This window comes from Schistocerca piceifrons, chromosome 2 (genome assembly GCF_021461385.2).
Source record: "Schistocerca piceifrons isolate TAMUIC-IGC-003096 chromosome 2, iqSchPice1.1, whole genome shotgun sequence".
NCBI classification, from domain to species: domain Eukaryota; kingdom Metazoa; phylum Arthropoda; class Insecta; order Orthoptera; family Acrididae; genus Schistocerca; species Schistocerca piceifrons.
Window position 1 is genome coordinate 477,619,076 of NC_060139.1, and position 19,906 is coordinate 477,638,981.

Genomic DNA, 19,906 nt, shown 5'->3' on the forward strand with positions numbered 1-19,906 from the left:
GATTAGTACCAAGTCATCCACATCAAAAGTAGGTGTCATAGCTTTTTAATAATATTCATGCAGCCTTTATCTACTGTTCATTGTAAATTTTCTTTTATAACATCATTTAAGTTGTCTCCATGTACATTATCATCATTGTCTGGCCATTTAAACAGTTTCAACAGTGGCTTGCCTATGAATTTATCTGGCATATATATATATATATATATATATATATATATATATATATATATATATATATATATATATATATATATATATATTTATTTTTTAAAGGAGAAATAAACCGTAGATATTGTTCATTAAGTATTATTCATAACTGTGGTATTTTCTGTGCCCATGGTGTATGTCTGTCTGAACAGTACTTCCTACATAACCTATCAATTTCTTTCATGATAAGTTCAGAAGGGTTACATTGTGTGGTATTTCAAGATACAGTGTGTCTAACATTTTCCCATGTTAGAAACCCTTTAAAGACTTTACTCGCAAACTGTGGGCCATTGATGGTCAACAATCTACGAGGGCCGTTCAGAAAGTAAGCTCCGGTTGATTTTAAAAAATACACCAAGTTAAATAAAAATATTTTAATATATACATCTTACAACTACATCTTTGCACTATTTTTCTACATAGTCTCCATAGCGATTGAGGCACTTATCGTATCTCTTCACAAGCTTTGAAATTCCTTCTGCATAAAAATCACCCGCTTGTGCCTGGAGCCAGCCTGTGACTGCATCTTTGAGCTCTTCGTCGTCATCAAACCGCTGTGACCCGAGCCATTTCTTCAAATGCATGAAGAGGTGATAATCACTTGGCGCCAGGTCTGGGCTGTAAGGTGGATGGTTGATAACGTCCCACTTGAAGGACTCAAGAAGGGCCGTTGTTCTGCGAGCAGAGTGAGGACGGGCGTTATCGTGCAAAAAAACGATACCGGAAGTCAGCATACCACGGCGTTTGTTCTGTATAGCCCATCGTAACTTTTTTATTGTTTCACAGTACACGTCTTGATTAATGGTCGTACCACGTTCCATGAATTCAACCAACAACACCCCTTTGGCATCCCAAAACACCGTTGCCATCAGTTTTCTGGCAGAAAAATCTTGCGAGGCTTTTCTTGGTTTGGTAGGTGAATTTGAATGTGCCCACATCTTTGATTGTTCTTTTGTCTCGGGGTTCACGTACTTAATCCAGGTTTCATCACCGGTCACGATTCTGTTTAACAATGGTTCTCCTTCGTCCTCATAATGTGACAGAAAGTCTAATGCAGAGGCCATTCTTTGAGTTTTGTGGTGGTCGGTAAGAATTTTGGGCACCCATCGTGCACAGAACTTACGGTAACCCAATCTTGCTGTGACTATCTCGTACAAGAGAGTCTTAGAAATCTGTGGAAAACCAGTAGACAACTCCGACATTGAGAAACATCGATTTTCACGAACTTTTGCATCAACTGTCTGAACGAGTTCGTCAGTCACCAATGATGGTCTACCACTCCTCTCTTCATCATGAACGTTTTCTCGTCCACTTTTAAATAAACGTACCCATTCATGGACAACTCCTTCACTCATAACTCTTGGTCCGTACATGGCACAAAGCTCACGATGAATAGCTGCTGCAGAATATCCTTTGGCTGTAAAAAACCTTATGACAGCACGCACTACACATTTGGCGGGGTTTTCTATTGCAGCACACATTTCAAACTGCCACAAAAACTAAACTAGCGCAGGTACGACGTTCACTTGACCACGGCTTGATGCCGACTGACCTGTTGAGTGCGTGAACGCACAGATGGCGTCGCTACTCCCCCCACAACCCGCACTGTGACCAATCGGAGGTTACTTTCTGAACCGCCCTCGTATATGGCTTTCCTATCTCTGAGGAATATTCCTGTTCTAATCACATCCTCTGTGTTGGTATACTTAATAGGGTAGAGTTTAATATATTTAGACAAACACTCAACTCGTACAAATACAAAAGTTACCCCTTCTCTTCTTGTTGATAATTGGCCAAAGAAATCAGCAGCCATGAAGCCATGCAAACATTTAGGTATTAGCGGATATAACTTACATATTATTGCTTGATTGTTGTCTTTCAGCTTTTGGCAAGTTTCTCATGTATGTAGTACAGACAGTACATTTTTACTTCAATTCTTAAAGCAGTAAAATTTTACCATACGCTGAACACATTTTTCTACCCCTAAGCGTCCATAACCATGATGAACAAACGTAACTAAATGAAGTCCTATGGGTTTCGGTACACACAGTCTCCATTTGAGTCTAATTTTCTGTACTCTCCAAAACAAAACATGATTTACCCTAGCCAATTCTACAATACCATTATCTATTGTTCCTCCTTGGCCTAAGGTTTTTCTCTTATCTCCAAAATATGGATCGTCAGTCATATCTTTCTTTATTCTTAAGGCTAGGTTTCGCACTTCATTATTAGTATTACTTATTGGTAAAAAATTAATGTTGAAGGGAACTCCACATCCTTCTGTTTGTACCTAATCATTCACGCACCATTTTCTTAATACTCTACACTACAGCAAGTAATTTATTTGTCTGTTGCTTTGTAGTTCAACTCATGTTTGGTTAGAGCTTGACTCCCAAAAGGTAGCATAATATTTTCTCACTCACTTGCTAATATCCCACTCTCCCTGGAACAATGCACACGCTATTCCATACTCTGAGACGTCAGTACTTAACTTAAAAAGTTTGGCCATCTGTGGGCATTTTAAAATGGGTGCCTCCACTAGGGCTACTTTAATCTCATTAAAGGCCTGAGACTTCTCGTCACCCCAAATCCATTTAATGTTTTTCTTCAGTAAGTTTAATAACTTTGGATTATTCTTAGGTTCCTCACCTCACCTGCAGCTTTACTGTATGGTTAAATGATGATGGCGTCCTCTTGGGTAAAATATTCCGGAGGTAAAATAGTCCCCCATTCGGATCTCCGGGCGGGGACTACTCAGGAGGACGTCGTTATCTGGAGAAAGAAAACTGGTGTTCTACGGATCGAAGCATGGAATGTCAGATCTCTTAATCGAGCAGGTAGGTTAGAAAATTTAAAAAGGGAAATGGATAGGTTAAAGTTAGATATAATAGGAATTAGTAAAATATGCTGGCAGGAGGAACAAGACTTTTGGTCACGCGAATACAGCGTTATAAATACAAAATCAAATAGGGGTAATGCAGGAGTAGGTTTAATAATGAATAAAAAAATAGGCGTGCGGGTAAGCTACTACAAACAGCATAGTGAACGCATTATTGTGGCCAAGATAGACACGAAGCCCACGCCTGCTACAGTAGTACACGTTTGTATGCCAACTAGCTCTGCAGATGATGAAGAAATTGAAGAAATGTATGATGAAATAAAAGAAATTATTCAGATAGTGAAGGGGGACGAAAATTTAATAGTCATGGGTGACTGGAATTTGGTAGTAGGAAAAGGAAGAGAAGGAAACGTAGTAGGTGAATATGGATTGTGGCTAAGAAATGAAAGAGGAAGCCGCCTGGTAGAATTTAGCACAGGGCATAACTTAATCATAGCTACACTTGGTTCAAGAATCATGAAAGAAGGTTGTATACATGGAAGAAGCCTGGAGATAGTGACAGGTTTCAGATAGATTATATAATGATAAGACAAAGATTTAGGAACCAGGTTTTAAATTGTAAGACATTTCCAGGGGCAGATGTGGACTCTGACCACAATCTGTTGGTTATGAACTGTAGATTAAAACTGAAGAAATTGCAAAAAGGTGGGAATTTAAGGAGATGGGACCTGGATAAACTGACTAAACCAGAGGTTGTACAGAGTTTCAGGGAGAGAATAAGGGAACAATTGACAGGAATGGGGGAAAGAAATACAGTAGAAGAAGAATGGGTAGCTCTGAGGGATGAAGTAGTGAAGGCAGCAGAGGATCAAGTAGGTAAAAAGACAAGGGCTAGTGAAATCCTTGGGTAACAGAAGAAATATTGAATTTAATTGATGAAAGGAGAAAATATAAAAATGCAGTAAATGAAGCAGGCAAAAATGAATACAAACGTCTCAAAAATGAGATCGACAGGAAGTGCATAGTGGCTAAGCAGGGATGGCTAGAGGACAAATGTAAGGATGTAGAGGCTTATCTCACTAGGGGTAAGATAGATACTGCCTACAGGAAAATTAAAGAGACCTTTGGAGAAAAGAGAAACACTTGTATGAATATCAAGAGCTCAGATGAAAACCCAGTTCTAAGCAAAGAAGGGAAAGCAGAAAGGTGGAAGGAGTCTATAGAGGGTCTGTACAAGGGCGATGTTCTTGTGGACAATATTATGGAAATGGAAGAGGATATAGATGAAGATGAAATGGGAGATAGGATACTGCATGAAGAGTTTGACAGAGCACTGAAGGACCTGAGTCGAAACAAGGCCCCATGAGTAGACAACATTCCATTAGAACTACTGACAGCCTTGGGAGAGCCAGTCCTGACAAAACTCTACCATCTGGTGAGCAAGATGTATGAGACAGGCGAAATACCCACAGACTTCAAGAAGAATATAATAATTCCAATCCCAAAGAAAGCAGGTGCTGACAGATGTGAAAATTACCGAACTATCAGTTTAATAAGTCACGGATGCAAAATACTAACGCGAATTCTTTGCAGACGAATGGAAAAACTGGTAGAAGCTGGCCTCGGGGAAGATCAGTTTGGATTCCGTAGAAACATTGGAACATGTGAGGCAATACTGACCCTACGACTTATCTTAGAAGCTAGATTAAGGAAAGGCAAACCTACATTTCTAGCATTTGTAGACTTAGAGAAAGCTTTTGACAATGTTGACTGGAATACCCTCTTTCAAATTCTGAAGGTGGCAGGGGTAAAATACAGGGAGCGAAAAGCTATTTACAATTTGTACAGAAAACAGATGGCAGTTATAAGAGTCAAGGGACATGAAAGGGAAGCAGTGGTTGGGAAGGGCGTGAGACAGGGTTGTAGCCTCTCCCCGATGTTATTCAATCTGTATATTGAGCAAGCAGTGAAGGAAACAAAAGAAAAATTCGGAGTAGGTATTAAAATCCAAGGAGAAGAAATAAAAACTTTGAGGTTCGCCGATGACATTGTAATTCTGTCAGAAACAGCAAAGGACCTGGAAGAGCAGTTGAACGGAATGGACAGTGTCTTGAAAGGAGGATATAAGATGAACATCAACAAAAGCAAAACAAGGATAATGGAATGTAGTCGAATTAAGTCGGGTGATGCTGAGGGAATTAGATTAGGAAATGAGACACTTAAAGTAGTAAAGGAGTTTTGCTATTTGGGGAGCAAAATAACTGATGATGGTCGAAGTAGAGAGGATATAAAATGTAGACTGGCAATGGCAAGGAAAGTGTTTCTGAAGAAGAAAAATTTGTTAACATCGAGTATAGATTTAAATGCCAGGAAGTCGTTTTTGAAAGTATTTGTATGGAGTGTAGCCATGTATGGAAGTGAAACATGGACGATAACTAGTTTGGACAAAAAGAGAATAGAAGCTTTTGAAATGTAGTACTACAGAAGAATGCTGAAGATTAGATGGGTAGACCATATAACTAACGAGGAGGTGTTGAATAGGATTGGGGAGAAGAGAAGTTTGTGGCACATCTTGACTAGAAGAAGGGATTGGTTGGTAGGACATGTTCTGAGGCATCAAGGGATCACCAATTTAGTATTGGAGAGCAGCGTGGAGGGTAAAAATCGTAGAGGGAGACCAAGAGATGAACACACTAAACAGATTCAGAAGGATGTAGGTTGCAGTACGTACTGGGAGATGAAGCAGCTTGCACAGGATAGAGTAGCATGGAGAGCTGCATCAAACCAGTCTCAGGACTGAAGACAACAACAACAACAACAACAACAACATTTTTAGGTTGACGTTGGATATATTTCCTATAGTATCCTGCTAATCCCAGAAATTGTTTCAATTGTTTTGTACTTTTAGATTCTGGACATTCTCTTATGGCTCATGTCCTGTGTGGATCTGCTTTTATTCCATTTATGCCTACCAAGTGGTCATGAAACTTAAGTTCTTCTCTCCCAAAAATCAACTTTGACGGTCTTATGGGGATACCTTTAACATAAAACCTTTCTAATGTTCTAACCAATAAAACACAATATTCTTTCGTCTTGAACTGAAATTAAAAATAACAGTAACATATTTATTCTGTCAAATACAATTCCCTATCTTATTCTCTTACCACTTCAAAATTAAAAGCAACTTTTCAAAACTAAACGGCAAGAAAAATCAAAGACGGTAATATCGTGCTGATTGTTGGCGACATGATTACATGCTGAAATGTGGACAGTTGCTTTTGTAAATAAGAAAATTATTCACGTTTTCTAGTGAAGTAAAGAAAACTTTTCCTAAATCCTGTAGCAAAACTTACTTTATGTTTCAGCTTGTGTTTTACCTTATTTTTTAATGTGATAATCTGGCAATATCTCCAAACCTTTGCAATTGAGCTTTTTAGTGTTAAATGGAACTGAAATAACTTAAAGTTGACGGTCAAAAGAAATTCATCAGTCTTCATAATTTAACAAGCCAGTGTTCAGAAACTGCAGGAGTTGTGAAAACAAACTTAGGCACTCTCATTTCAAATGGGTGATAGTTTGAACAAGGAAAATTTTAGAGAAATTTGATAACATTGGCTTGTGTACCTCATTCATCTGACATTAAATGTTACAAATTTCTAACAAAGTTAAACAACTACTAGCTTGAAATTGTCCAATCTGGAACTATCCCGGTGTATTCTGGGTCTCTCCAGTAGAATGTACATCCAGCCTGTTAACTTTTATAGAACATTCTCCTTCGTAGTAATAACGTTGTGACAAACAGCATATGTGTGTCAATGAGTCTCACGAGTCTTACAAGAGCAGTGGGAACTCGCAGGCTTGCTGCACGGTATGTCAATCTGTGGCCCATTCCCTTTGCACCTTATGACTGTGTCGTCATCGCAATGAGCTTATTAGCAAATCTGAAGGTTGAAATGGGCAACTATCCTAGATGTGTATTTCTTGAAAATATGTTATATTTTAATGAAGTTTTGTTCACAGAATATGTTTTGTAGTCTTTCTAAACTCAGTAAGTACGAAATACAGAAATTAAATGATATGTTTCAGTTGTACGTGTGTTTGGAGCCTCGCAGTCTGTACTGCGACTTGCATTAGGCGTACGTTCCTTATGCCACAATACCATTAATTCTTTATGTTGTGTGTACCTGGATTCCAAGCTTCGGAATCTTCTTGTGCCCCCTCGTGTTGCGCATTTAATACGTCTTCTTCAGGGTAAGTATTACTTGATAATATTTTATTTTACTAATCATGTGTGAAGTACTTTAGACATTAATAATTAGTTTCTCTCCCTTCCATCGTATAAGATATTTCCTGAATGAATCTTTCACTCTGCCAAGGGGTGTCTACTGTTTTGAAACTGGCAGTCCTGGCAGATTAAACCAATGTGGAACTGAACTGGGAACTTTGCCTTTCATGGGCAGTACTCTACCAACTGCTCATTTCAGGCATTGCTCTGAGCTGCACTTACAGCTTTACTTCTGCAGGTACCTCTCTTCTACTTTCCAGACTCTACAGAAATTCTGCTTACCTTGTGGAACTAGCACTCTTGGAAGCCATTACTATTCTCACAGTGGATTCTTTCCATGGTTTGCCAAGCATATAAGCAATGGTAGAACTAGGGTATGGCAACTGGGATACGTAAATTGGGCACTGTTTCCATGGGGCTGCAGCTGGAAGAGGGAGGGAGAAGAAGGTAGAGAAGGGAATGGTGTTTTTATGTTTAAGCCACTAAAATGGGAAAGGAAATGGATGTGTAAAAGGAAATCAAGAGCATACCTGAAGTTGACTGTTTTGAGCAAAGGTTCCATAGTACATACCTCTCCCTGGTTCAGAGGTGCTTGTTTCTTCTTTCTGAGTGCTAGATAGAGCCACTTTCATTATGCCAAGGGAGCAAGGCGTAAAGATTATATTTTAAGTTTGCTTTTTTTATTGCTTTGCATTTATCAACAGTGAAACAATCAAAAATGAACTGCAATACTGTTGCAAGCAGTTCTACTTTTGACTCTGTGTTTTTTATGCTTTGACTTGTTTCATTATTAAAACAATTCTCATTTATTCTTCATTCTCAGTTGCACTTTTTCATTATGCCATATTTTGACTCTCTGGATCATCTTCTATTTAAAACAGTACTCTAGCATGAGGTTCTGATACAGGCATGATGGGTTGCTGACACAACAGCTTAGGTAAATTCTACATCTATGTACAGTTCTTTGCTACTCATTGTAAAATATTAGATTGTACATATTAAGTTTTACTTTGTTTTAGATCTGAAGATGAACCAGAGAGACTGAAACACATCATGTAATTAAAAACATGCTATTGAGAATGAAGAATAAGTGAGAATTGTTTTAAATATCAGTACAGTTGCTAATTCTCTTGGGATGAATATGTCAGCTATAGTTTATCATTATTATCAAAATGTGCACCTTTTACTTAACAGAAAGGTCATGCTGATCTTAATAAATGGGCCAAGTGGCAATGAGATCTAAAAAAAATAGTCGGGAGTTGTTGGCAGGGGGAAGGGGCTTGCAAATTCAAAGAGTGCTCTGGGTGCCTGTTACCCTAGTTATACTACTGCATGTAGGGCAGAGTTTGCTCCCAAATTGTCAGTGTCCATCTTTGTATGCTGAACACCACTAGAATCTTTGTACAACAACCACCTACAGGCGTTTGGGTCATTGGGATCTGTGTGAGGGATAGCCTTTAGACTAATGCCTAAGCCAGGAATGGAGTAGGGGATCCCCCTGGTTGCTAGAGAGGAATAGGTTAATTTTAGTACTGATGGTGTGTAAGAAGCTCTTTTCTCCAAATTACATGAAAAATCATTTTATGAGTTTTTAAATTGGCACTTAGATTTTATTAATGTCTGCATGGATGAGCATAACCTGAGGCAATTAATCTGTTGCTTCATCGAATATGTTCTCATGCTGGGGCTCCCAAAAGTTTCCTATCTGCTGTGTATAATTATTTTGCTGTCATGTGGGCACTGGAGCAAATGAGACATGTTGGCAAGAAATTCTTCATTTTATCTCATTTTCAGAGTGCCTATCTTTTCACTGGACAGTTGTATCAAGCAAACTGTATCGTGTAGAATATCCTTGATGCTCTCCTTGTCTTCCAAATAGAGAAGGAGGGCACCTAAAACATAAGTGTTGATACATCCTATTTGAAATGAGCGTGTTTTAATTTCTGTCCTGAGAGCTGGTGTGTGGCTTCCCATTGTTTCAAATGACAATGAGAAGCATGTGGTACTGGTTTTATAGTTCTGTGTGTTGTCTAGCTGCCTTCCCAAAATATTTAATGTTACATTTTGATGTGCTGTATAGTAAGTGGGTTATCCATTACTATTAACATTCCTACCACAAGATGGTGTCAGATCAAACACATCTTGTTGTTTTCGTATGCATAGAAAATAGTGTTAGTATGCACTAGTATGTATTACGTATGTAAACCAAATAACCATGACCAACTATATCCTCACCCACAATATCTTTTCCTTTGAAGACATAAACAAATACAGGTTATAGCAATGGGCTTCTGCATAGCACCATCCTGTGCCAACCTATTCATGGATCATGTAGAGGAGTTATTTCTAACCCACCCAGAATCGCAAACCTCTCACCTGGCTCATATTCACTGATGACGTCTTTGTGATCTTGATCAAGGGTGATGATACCCTGTCCACATTCCTCCAGTACCTCAACACCTTCTCCAACATTCACGTCACCTGGTCCTCCTCCACCCATCAAGCCACCTTCCTCAATATTGACCTCCATTTCAAAGATAGCCATCAGTACCTCCACCCAAATCAAACCTACCACCCATCATCAATCCCCTCCACTTCGACAGCTGCCACCTGTTCTATACTAAGAAGGCCACAGAGGAGCATTCCCCTCAGGACTTAGTAACTTAGTACCACCCATGACTGGAGCAACGTAATCATATTCTCCACTGTGGTTTCAACTACCTCTCGTTATGGCCTGAAATGAGGAATATCCTACCAACCATCCTTCCCTCTCCTTCCACAGTGGTATTCCACTGGACACCAAGCCTACACAATATCCTCGTCCATCCCTACACAACTCGTGCTCCCTGCCCTTTGCCTCATGGCTCATATCCCTGTAACAGACCTAGATGCAAGACCTGTCCATACATCCTCCCACCACCACCACCACCACCACCACCACCACCACCACCACATTACATGAAGAACACATCCACACTGTTCTAACAGGAACAGCATGTGTGCTGCATGCTGCACATCTCCTTGAGGTGGCCTGAATTCTATGTGAATTTAGTTAATCACACCCTGCTTTATGAACCACAACTATCCACAAATTTTCTATTCAACTGTTTGCATATTTCAGTCTAAGATAACTTAGTATAGGTTTCTAAAGATACAGTATTTGCTTTTAGTTTTGATCAGTTCAGTATGACACTAAAATAACTATTTACTACTGCCACTTCACAAAAGCTCAGCACTAGATATGGCTGATCTACATACTTTATTAATATTAATAACATAGTTTATTAATGTTAATAACATGATTATTAATGTTGAGTTCTGATTTCATGCAAATTGCCTGTGAATATAAGTAGAGACAAATTTTGCTAGCTACCATGAATATTAAATAACGGTCATATTACTGTCTCACCAAGCAAGAAAAAAGAAGAGACTTACCCATTATGAGCTAATGCATTTATCTGGTTTGTGTTAATATTAAATAGGCTTCACTGCCTTCTGTTTTAAATTTACTGCAAAACTGGACAAAGATATTTCTATTACGGAGTGAGAGATATAATCCATCCTATTGCCTATTGCTTAGCATATTACACAAGAACTTTTCTTGTGCTTTATTTGTATTGCTTACTTCTTCTCATCCTTCAATACAATAACTAAAATTAATATAATTTTTACAGGACAAATTCATTACTTCTGTGCTTCATTATCTGTTTTGGAGATTAATATCAAACACATTTAGTCATTTATGTAAGCTGACTATAATCTTTGATCACTTAGTCTTTTGCTTGACACTTTACTTACTACTTAGATTACATTTTCTTTCCTATTACTATGATCTTAAGATTTTTTCAGTCAAACTGAACATCAGGCAAGGAAAGATCACAAGCCAGAAAAAAAACAGTTTTAATTTTGCTTCTGTTAACCACATATGATGCTCTGTTGAGAAAAGCTTGTCTATAATACAAGATGTTTTATTCAAAGGCCCAGGTTCCCCAAGACACAATAACTAATGTTGTTGTTGTTGTTGTTGTTGTTGTGATCTTCAGTCCTGAGACTGGTTTGATGCAGCTCTCCATGCTACTCTATCCTGTGCAAGCTCCTTCATCTCCCAGTACGTACTGCAACCTACATCCTTCTGAATCTGCTTAGTGTACTCATCTCTTGGTCTCCCTCTACGATTTTTACCCTCCACTCTGCCCTCCAATGCTAAATTTGTGATCCATTGATGCCTCAGGACATGTCCTACCAACCGATCCCTTCTTCTAGTCAAGTTGTGCCACAATCTTCTCTTCTCTCCAATCCTATTCAATACCTCCTCATTAGTTACGTGATCTACCCACCTAATCTTCAACATTCTTCTGTAGCACCACATTTCGAAAGCTTCTATTCTCTTCTTGTCCAAACTATTTATTGTCCATCTTTCACTTCCATACATGGCTACACTCCATACAAATACTTTCAGAAACGACTTCCTGAGACTTAAATCTATACTCGATGTTAACAAATTTCTCTTCTTCAGAAACGCTTTCCTTGCCATTGCCAATCTACATTTTATATCCTCTCTACTTCGACCATCATCAGTTATTTTGCTCCCCAAATAGCAAAACTCCTTTACTACTTTAAGTGTCTCATTTCCTAATCTAATTCTCTCAACATCAACCAACTTAATTAGACTACATTCCATTATCCTCGTTTTGCTTTTGTTTATGTTCATCTTATACCCTCTTTTCAAGACACTGTCCATTCCGTTCAACTGCTCTTCCAAGTCCTTTGCTGTCTCTGACAGAATTACAATGTCATCGGTGAACCTCAAAGTTTTTATTTCTTCTCCCTGGATTTTAATACCTACTCCGAACTTTTCTTTTGTTTCCTTTACTGCTTGCTCAATATACAGATTGAATAAGTACTATTATTTTTAGTTCAGATACATTTTGCTGTTGCAAATGTAATCTGCATATATTGATGTGTCGTTCTGTTCTTTCAGTCCATTACCTTTTAGCCCATATTTCATTTTGTCACTCAGATATAGAATATCTGTTGTTGTTGTTGTTGTTGTGGTCTTCAGTCCTGAGACTGGTTTGATGCAGCTCTCCACGCTACTCTATCCTGCGCAAGCTCCTTCATCTCCCAGTACGTACTGCAACCTACATCCTTCTGAATCTGCTTAGTGTATTCATCTCTTGGTCTCTCTCTACGATGTTAAACTACACAAAGTAAAACCAGATAGTTGACTTTCCACCTCATAGTCTTACACCTGGCTATCTATCTAGCAAACAGCTCTCTCAGCCATTTGTCCAGACTGGTGCTACCTGCAATCCACTTCTCAGTCAAACTAATTCTGTCCAATAAGACCATTTTAAAATCATCCTGAGCCATTAAAAGGTACAAATGAACAGTATCATTACTTCTTTTAACAATTATTCAACTGTTGTTTAATGTTTCTGGTGGCCAGCCCACTCTCGCTGCTTGCTCCCTGGTGTGCAGCATTGCAACACTCTGCCTGGCTGGAGAACATATGTACATTCTCAGACTGCAGTCCCAGTGTACATCGTCTTTCTACAACAACATTTTTTCGTGCACAAAACCAATAACACAATAATAATTCAAAGTACTATCCATCATTACCTATCTAACAGACAAAACTACGAAAAGTCCAGGTTGATGTCTAAATGATGATACGTAATAAGTTTAGGCAGTTCACTTGCCTGTAGTGTGCTACAACAATTTTGTCACCTCACAATCTTCTAGATTTCATGGACTGACCACCAAAAGATACAACACTATAAGATGCAAGATAAGCGCAAAATTACTTGTGGTTGTTAAGCATGAAAGTACTATTATTTTTAGTTCAGATACATTTTGCTGTTGCCAATGTAATCTGCATATATTGATGTGTTGTTCTGTTCTTTCAGTCCATTACCTTTTAGCCCATATTTCATTTTGTCACTCAGATATAGAATATTCATTTACAGGAGCTGTCTTTGGCCATAAAGGTTCCTCACCGACAGCACTGGAATTAAAAGCACGAGCCACCTTTACTCTTAGTCAGCTTCAGTCATTGTTGCCAGGAGTTCTCAACTCATGGCTTGGCAGCAGATACAAGGATGGGATTTTGACTATTTTCACTGCACTTCAGAGCCCACTTCTCAACAAACAGGTAACGTAAAAAAGACATCAAGATAAAAAGCTTGAAGTTATAATCTTGTCATAGTGCTGAATTATAACGAAGACAACCAATATTTATGTATAATAAACATAAATATTTAATGATCATATCAGACTTTTCAGTAGGGTAATTGTTAATAAGAATGTTATGTGCTGTGATCTTATGAATTATAAATTAAAGAATAATTTTACATCTGAGATTAAAGTAGATATTGTTCAAAATGATAAAAAATCATAAAGTTCTCAGTGAATTACATAAATTACTTCTGAAAAACTTACATTTCTTAAATATTGAATTTTCAAATTGTTTTCCTATTTTAGATATCAGAAGATAGGCCAAAAAATAATTCAGTTTCTTGTAGTGCATTATGTATCAGTGCTTTCTGTTAAGATACATTCAAAACATTTTTGAAGCTTATGATGTGTCAGAGGGGGATGACAAGCTTAGCAGTGTGTCTCACCTACATTGTCTACTTCTTTTTCATATTAATCTGTATGATGATGAAGTCCCATGCTTCTTGACAGAGCATAGGGGAACGATGTGGGAGACCCGCACCACCATACTAGGCCAGCTCCTAATGAAGATGTTTTGCCGTTGCCTTCCTCTGACCATAATGGAGATGAATGATGACTATGAAGATGACACAACAACACCCAGTCATCTCAGGGCAGGTGAAAATCCTTGACCCCGCCGGGAATCGAATTTGGGACCCCGTGCTCGGAAAGCGAGAATGCTACTGCGAGACCATGAGTGGCAGACATTCATCTGTATAAACAGAAACAAACCATTGCACTTCAGAAACATTCGTTCTGCTAATGTATACTATGCAGTGTTACTTCTGATGGTTATTAACACAATTCAGGGAAATTCAGCAGCGAAAGATTTCCACCAATACCTTTCCAGAAACACAACATGGGTTCATGTACATTCCATGCAATGAAGACTGCCTATATGTGACACCTATCTGTCAGAATATTAAACGGTTCACAATTTTTTGCATGTTTCAAAGACTTGCAACATATGCTCTAAAATGTTAATTAGGGGCTGTTAATTTTGCAGGAGCGTACCATTTTGAACTTTTTTTTCATTCTAAAGGTTTTTGTAATTAAAGTAAGTAAAGTTTTATATCCAGAATGAATCCTCCATGCTGCTGCAGGTTTGCACTGTTTTGAAACTCCCTGACAGATTAAAACTGTGTACTGAAGTGGGACTTGAACCATGAACCTTGCCCTTTTGTGGACAATGCTCTTACTGATGGAACTACCCATGTACTGCTCACAACCCAGCTTTTCAGCTGTACTTGTACCAGTATCCCTGTCCTCCCATCCAGACTTCATGGAAGGTCTCCTGTATTCCTTTAAGTACTATCCTTCTTCCCAACAGCAGTGCTAGTCTCAAAAGATATTCAGGAGAACATCTACAAAATTGGGAGGTAGGACAGGGATACTGGTGGAAGTACAGCCATGTGGGCAGGTCATGAATAGTACCCAGACAACTCAATTAGTAACTGTGTTGCCCACGAAATACAAGGTTCTAGGTTCAAGTAACGGTCTTGCACACAGTTTAAATGTGACTAGTATATGATTTCAAAAAACAGTTTAATTTGTCAGTGACAAGCACAATTATGCAATCATAACAAAGTCTGCAGCACTGATTTTGATATGTAAATATTTCACATTTTTCATGTGCTCTCCAAGATGACTGAATAACCAGAAAATCAGAGGTGACTGTCAATCGAATGGTTATAAGACTGGTGGTAATGTATGGCTCAGAAACATGGACAGTGACTGTGACAGAAGAGAAATTCTGAGAAGTTGGGAGAGGAAAATATTAAGAAAGATTTTTGGAGGAGTGAGTGAAGCAGAGCAATGGAGAATACAGTAAAATAAGGAAGTGGAGGGCCAAAAGATTAACATGGTTGGGCCATGTAGAACAGATGTCAAAGGATAGATTGTCAAGGTCTACAGAGGAAATTCAGGTGGCAGAAGGTGGAAAGGGAGACCAAAGAAATGATGGCTGGATGATGTAGAGAATGACTTGAGAAAGGTGGGAGCTAGAAGATGGAGGAAATGAGCAGAACGTCATAAAGTATGAGTTGCAATCATTAGAGGGGTCAAGGCCTTACATGGGCTGTAATGGCTAAGAGTAAATAAGATGGCAGCACCCTCAAAGACACTGCTGTCATTCCATCTTCCATATGCTCCTTCATTGACTGTTATAAATGTATAGCTGCCCCCAGCTATGACTTGAAGGTAGACAGAGAAGTACTTTTTGTAATTATAATATGCAGATTTAAGGATATTTCTTATGTAGATATGTTCATGCATACTACAGAATTTGTATGAATGCTCAAAATAGCTCACTGTTTTGTCAGGGCTTAGTTCTAAACACAAAATCATTGTGCCATCCAGTCCGTTAATGTCTAGAAAAGGATGCTGGATTTACTATGCCTAAGCTGTCAGTCAATTTTTTGGCTGATGCCTGACGATGAGCCTGACAGACAGTGTGGTTCAAACTGCGTTCATGCTCTTAAGATGCGAAAGAGAGATGTAGAAACCTGGAATGGGGAATAGTGCAGAATGAAGAGTGGTTGAGCAAGATCTGAAAGGGAGAGCACTTCTAAACTTTGTGTTATGCTTAGCAGCTAGCTGTAACTCTTCATTGCAGCAGATGATGATGGCAATGATGATGATGATGATGATGATGATGATGATACATGCAAATGTGTGCTGTCAAATATGAATAAGTGCTTTCACATCACATCAGTGTGATTCCCAATTAAATATAAGATGAAGAAGAACTGAAACATTACATAGTGACTCCGAACCAGACTTTAGTCACTAGTGTGTGTTTTCTTCAATTAGTGTAGATTTCATTATTAAATCTATTAGTTTTGCTTCAAAACACTATCACTTTATGTTATTGATAGGTATATCTCAGATACTTTAACAACAGAAATGACAATGAGCCAATCAGAATTCAACTGTCTTTTTAATAATCAGTTTGTGGTCGAATTGAGATGTCAGTAAAAGAAAGGATCTTTCTTACTCGTGCTCAAAACAGAAGCTAATAACTTAATGTTAACATAATGTGCTTTGAATTGCTACAGACATACTGTGTCGTACAAAGCGTTTATTACTCATATTTTGACCCCCACCGCCCATAGACTGTGCTGAGGTGGGGTGGCTCAGGTAACTCAGAGATTCAGATACCCATACCATAGGTGTAACAACAATGAAGAGATGTCTGCAGGGAGGCCAGACAAACATTTGGTTCCCGAAGAGGGGCAACAGTCTTCATCAGTATTTGCAAGGACAGCAGTCTGGATGATTGCCTGAACTAGCTTTATAAAATTAGCCAACATGGGCTTGCTGTGCTGGACCTGTGAACAGCTGAAAGTGGGGGTAAACTAGTCATCATTTTTTTTCAAGTGTGTGTAGTTTTTCTTTGTGGTTATATGATGATGATGTCCTCTTGGGTGAAATTTTCCAGAGAAAATAGTCCCTCATTTGGATCTCTTGGCAGGAGGATATTGTCATCAGGAAAAACAAAAGTGACATTCCACAAGCCAGAACAGATCACTTACTGGGGTATGGAGGTTAGAGAATTTAAAATGTGTAATTGATAGGTTGACATTAGATATAGAGGAAATTAGTGAAGTGTGATGGCAGAAAGAATGGCACTTCTGATCAGGTAAGTGTTATAAATACAAATTAAATAGAGGTAATGCAGGAGTAGGTCTAATGATGAATAACAAAATAGGAATACAAGTAAGCCGTTATAAACAGCATAGTGAATGCATTATCGTAGCCAAGATAGACATAAAAACAACTCACACCAAGTTTATGTGCCAACTAGCTGAAGAGATTGAAAGACTTATGATGCTATAAAAGGAATTATTCAGATAGTTAATAGATAAGAAAACTTAACTGTGATGGGGGACTGAAATTTGATAGGAAGAGAAGGAAAAATAGTAGGAGAATGTCGACTGAGGAAAGGAATGAAAGAGAAACCTCACTGACACTACTTTGTGCAGAGCATAATTTAATCATTGCTGACACTTAGTTTTCGAATTATGTAAGAAGGTTGTCTGCATATGGAAGAGACCCTGTTGATACTGGAAGGTTTTAGATTGGTTGTTTTATGGTAGGACAGATATGAGAGTTTCAAAGGGAACATTAGGCAAAGTTTGACTGAAACAGAGGAAGGGAAAATAGTAGAAGATGGATGGACAGCTTTGAGAGGCAACAGAGAATCAATTAGGTAAAAAGCCAAAGCCTAGTAGAAATCATTAAATAAAAGTGTGGTTTGAAAAGTTCTCAGAATGGAATAGAAAAAAATGCACTTACATCACTGAAACTTTTTTTATTTTTCAATATAGTCTCCTTGTAGATTAATGCACTTGGTCCAACAGTGTTCCAGTGCCTTGATGCCATATCGAAAATGACTTTCCTCCAGGCCTGTAAAATTATTGTCAACTCCAGCTATCAGTTCTTTGTTTGAAATAAATCTGTCCACCAAAAAAAAATTCAGTTTTGGGAAGAGATGGAAGTCTGATGGAGTCATATCAGGTGAATAAGGCAGGTGTGGCAACAATCCATGCCTTAGTTTGTGTAATTCTGCTTTGTCCATTCTCCTGTGTTTTTGATCCAGCATCAAGAGCTGCACCCATCTTGAGGATAATTTTTTCATTTGTAATTCTTTGTTAAAATGTGATATGTCTTTTCAGATGACATCTGCCAAGCATGACCAATTTCACTCACTTTCAGTCGGCGATCCTCCATGACCATTTTGTGCACTTTTGCAATAATTTCTGGAGTAGTGACACATCTTGGCCGACCACTGCATGGTTCATCATCTAAGCTCTCCCGACCAAATTTAAATTCATTTGTCCACTTGGCAACAGTTGAATATGAAGGAGCAGAGTCCACCGGTGTATTCTGGAAATCAGCATGAGTGTCCTTTGCTTTCATACCTTTCACTACTTAATCACTCTATTCTTTCCATCTTCGCAAATCACTACACGGGAACAACAATAGAGCCACGTCTCTTCCAAGAGCACTGGCGTGTCTCGTGTTCACAGGCAACAGTCCAATGAATATCATGTGAATGAATGACTCGTTGCAATAGTGCTGACCTCTTATGGTGATTCTGAGAACTTTATGAACCACCCTTATAACATATGAATGAAAGCACTTAATGAGACAGTAACTTTTAAAGATGGGCTTAATTTTTGGTGAATTCTGCCCTGAGTTAAGTGAAGTTGGCTGCTTACCTCAGGGTCAGAGGGATATGTAGCATGACCACTTCTGGGTTAGAGAATGGGAATGCTTGTCTTCCAGTACTGTCAACTCGTACTGAGCAGCTGGTGTGGTATAAATTTTCACATGAAAATAACATGGAATTGTGAATGTGCGTTACACAGACAGTCACCCTCAAATGCAAGAAATGTGAAATTAACTTAAGGCTGTTGTAATATAACACATTGAGTACAAGAAAACACATTCAGGATGCTTAGTAAATATTTGTGATCGTGTTTCATGTTGCATAATGCATTTGAATATAAGAACAATTATTATTATTAATCATCTGCTCAAGTAGCCAACACCACAACTTTGGTGTCAGAGAACGGTTGATACGAAGTGTTTTGAACGGTGACGACATTTAACAATCAGTACTTGAGGGCCAACGGCCAGCTTATCACTTCCTTACTATACTAGTCTGTTGGGGTTCATAACACTCCAGTTTATGTAGGTCACTAGTTAATAATAAGATGAATACACAAATGGCCCAAGGTGCTGCTGCACAATGTCGGTATTGGCTCTTCAGCAACAAGGTATAACGACCACTGCTGCAGGAGCATATAAGATTATGGGAAACATAGATACCATGCAAAGGAAAGTTAAAGATACCTTTTGGGAAATGAGAAGCAATTTTATGAATATCAAGAGCTCTGATGGAAAGCTAGTACTAAGCAGAAAAGGGAAAGCTGGAAGGTAGAAGGAGTGTATAGAGGGCATCAACAAAAGTGATTAATTTAAGACAATATTATAGGAATGGTAGAGGAAGTAGACAAAGATGAAATGGGAGATGTGATACTGAGAGAAGAATTTGACAGAGCACTGGAAGATTTAAGTCAAAATAAGGCCCGTGAAGTGGATAAGATTCCGTCATACATATTGAGATCCTTAGGAGAGCCAGCCATGACAAAACTATTCCACCAACTCTGAACATCTGAGACAGCCAAAATACCCTCAGACTTCAAGAAGAATGTTATAATTCCAGTTCCAAAGAAAGCAGGTGTTGACAGATGTGAATATTATTGAAATATTTGTTTAATAAGGCCTGGTTGCAAAATACTGACACATTTTATGTACAGAGTAATGGAAAATCTGGTAGAAGCTGGCCT

At 38.5% G+C, this 19,906-nt stretch overlaps 1 protein-coding gene across 2 annotated transcripts in view; it reads left to right on the forward strand.

The window, feature by feature from the left end:
* The window catches only part of LOC124777066 (sorting nexin-14-like), a 235,220-nt gene that overhangs the window by 201,168 nt on the left and 14,146 nt on the right, over positions 1–19,906 (forward strand). For both annotated transcript variants that reach the window (XM_047252339.1, XM_047252340.1), the window contains 2 exons: positions 7,136–7,300; positions 13,304–13,488. In XM_047252339.1, coding sequence (XP_047108295.1) covers positions 7,136–7,300; positions 13,304–13,488 — 350 coding nt within the window. The remainder of the gene's footprint in view (positions 1–7,135; positions 7,301–13,303; positions 13,489–19,906) is intronic.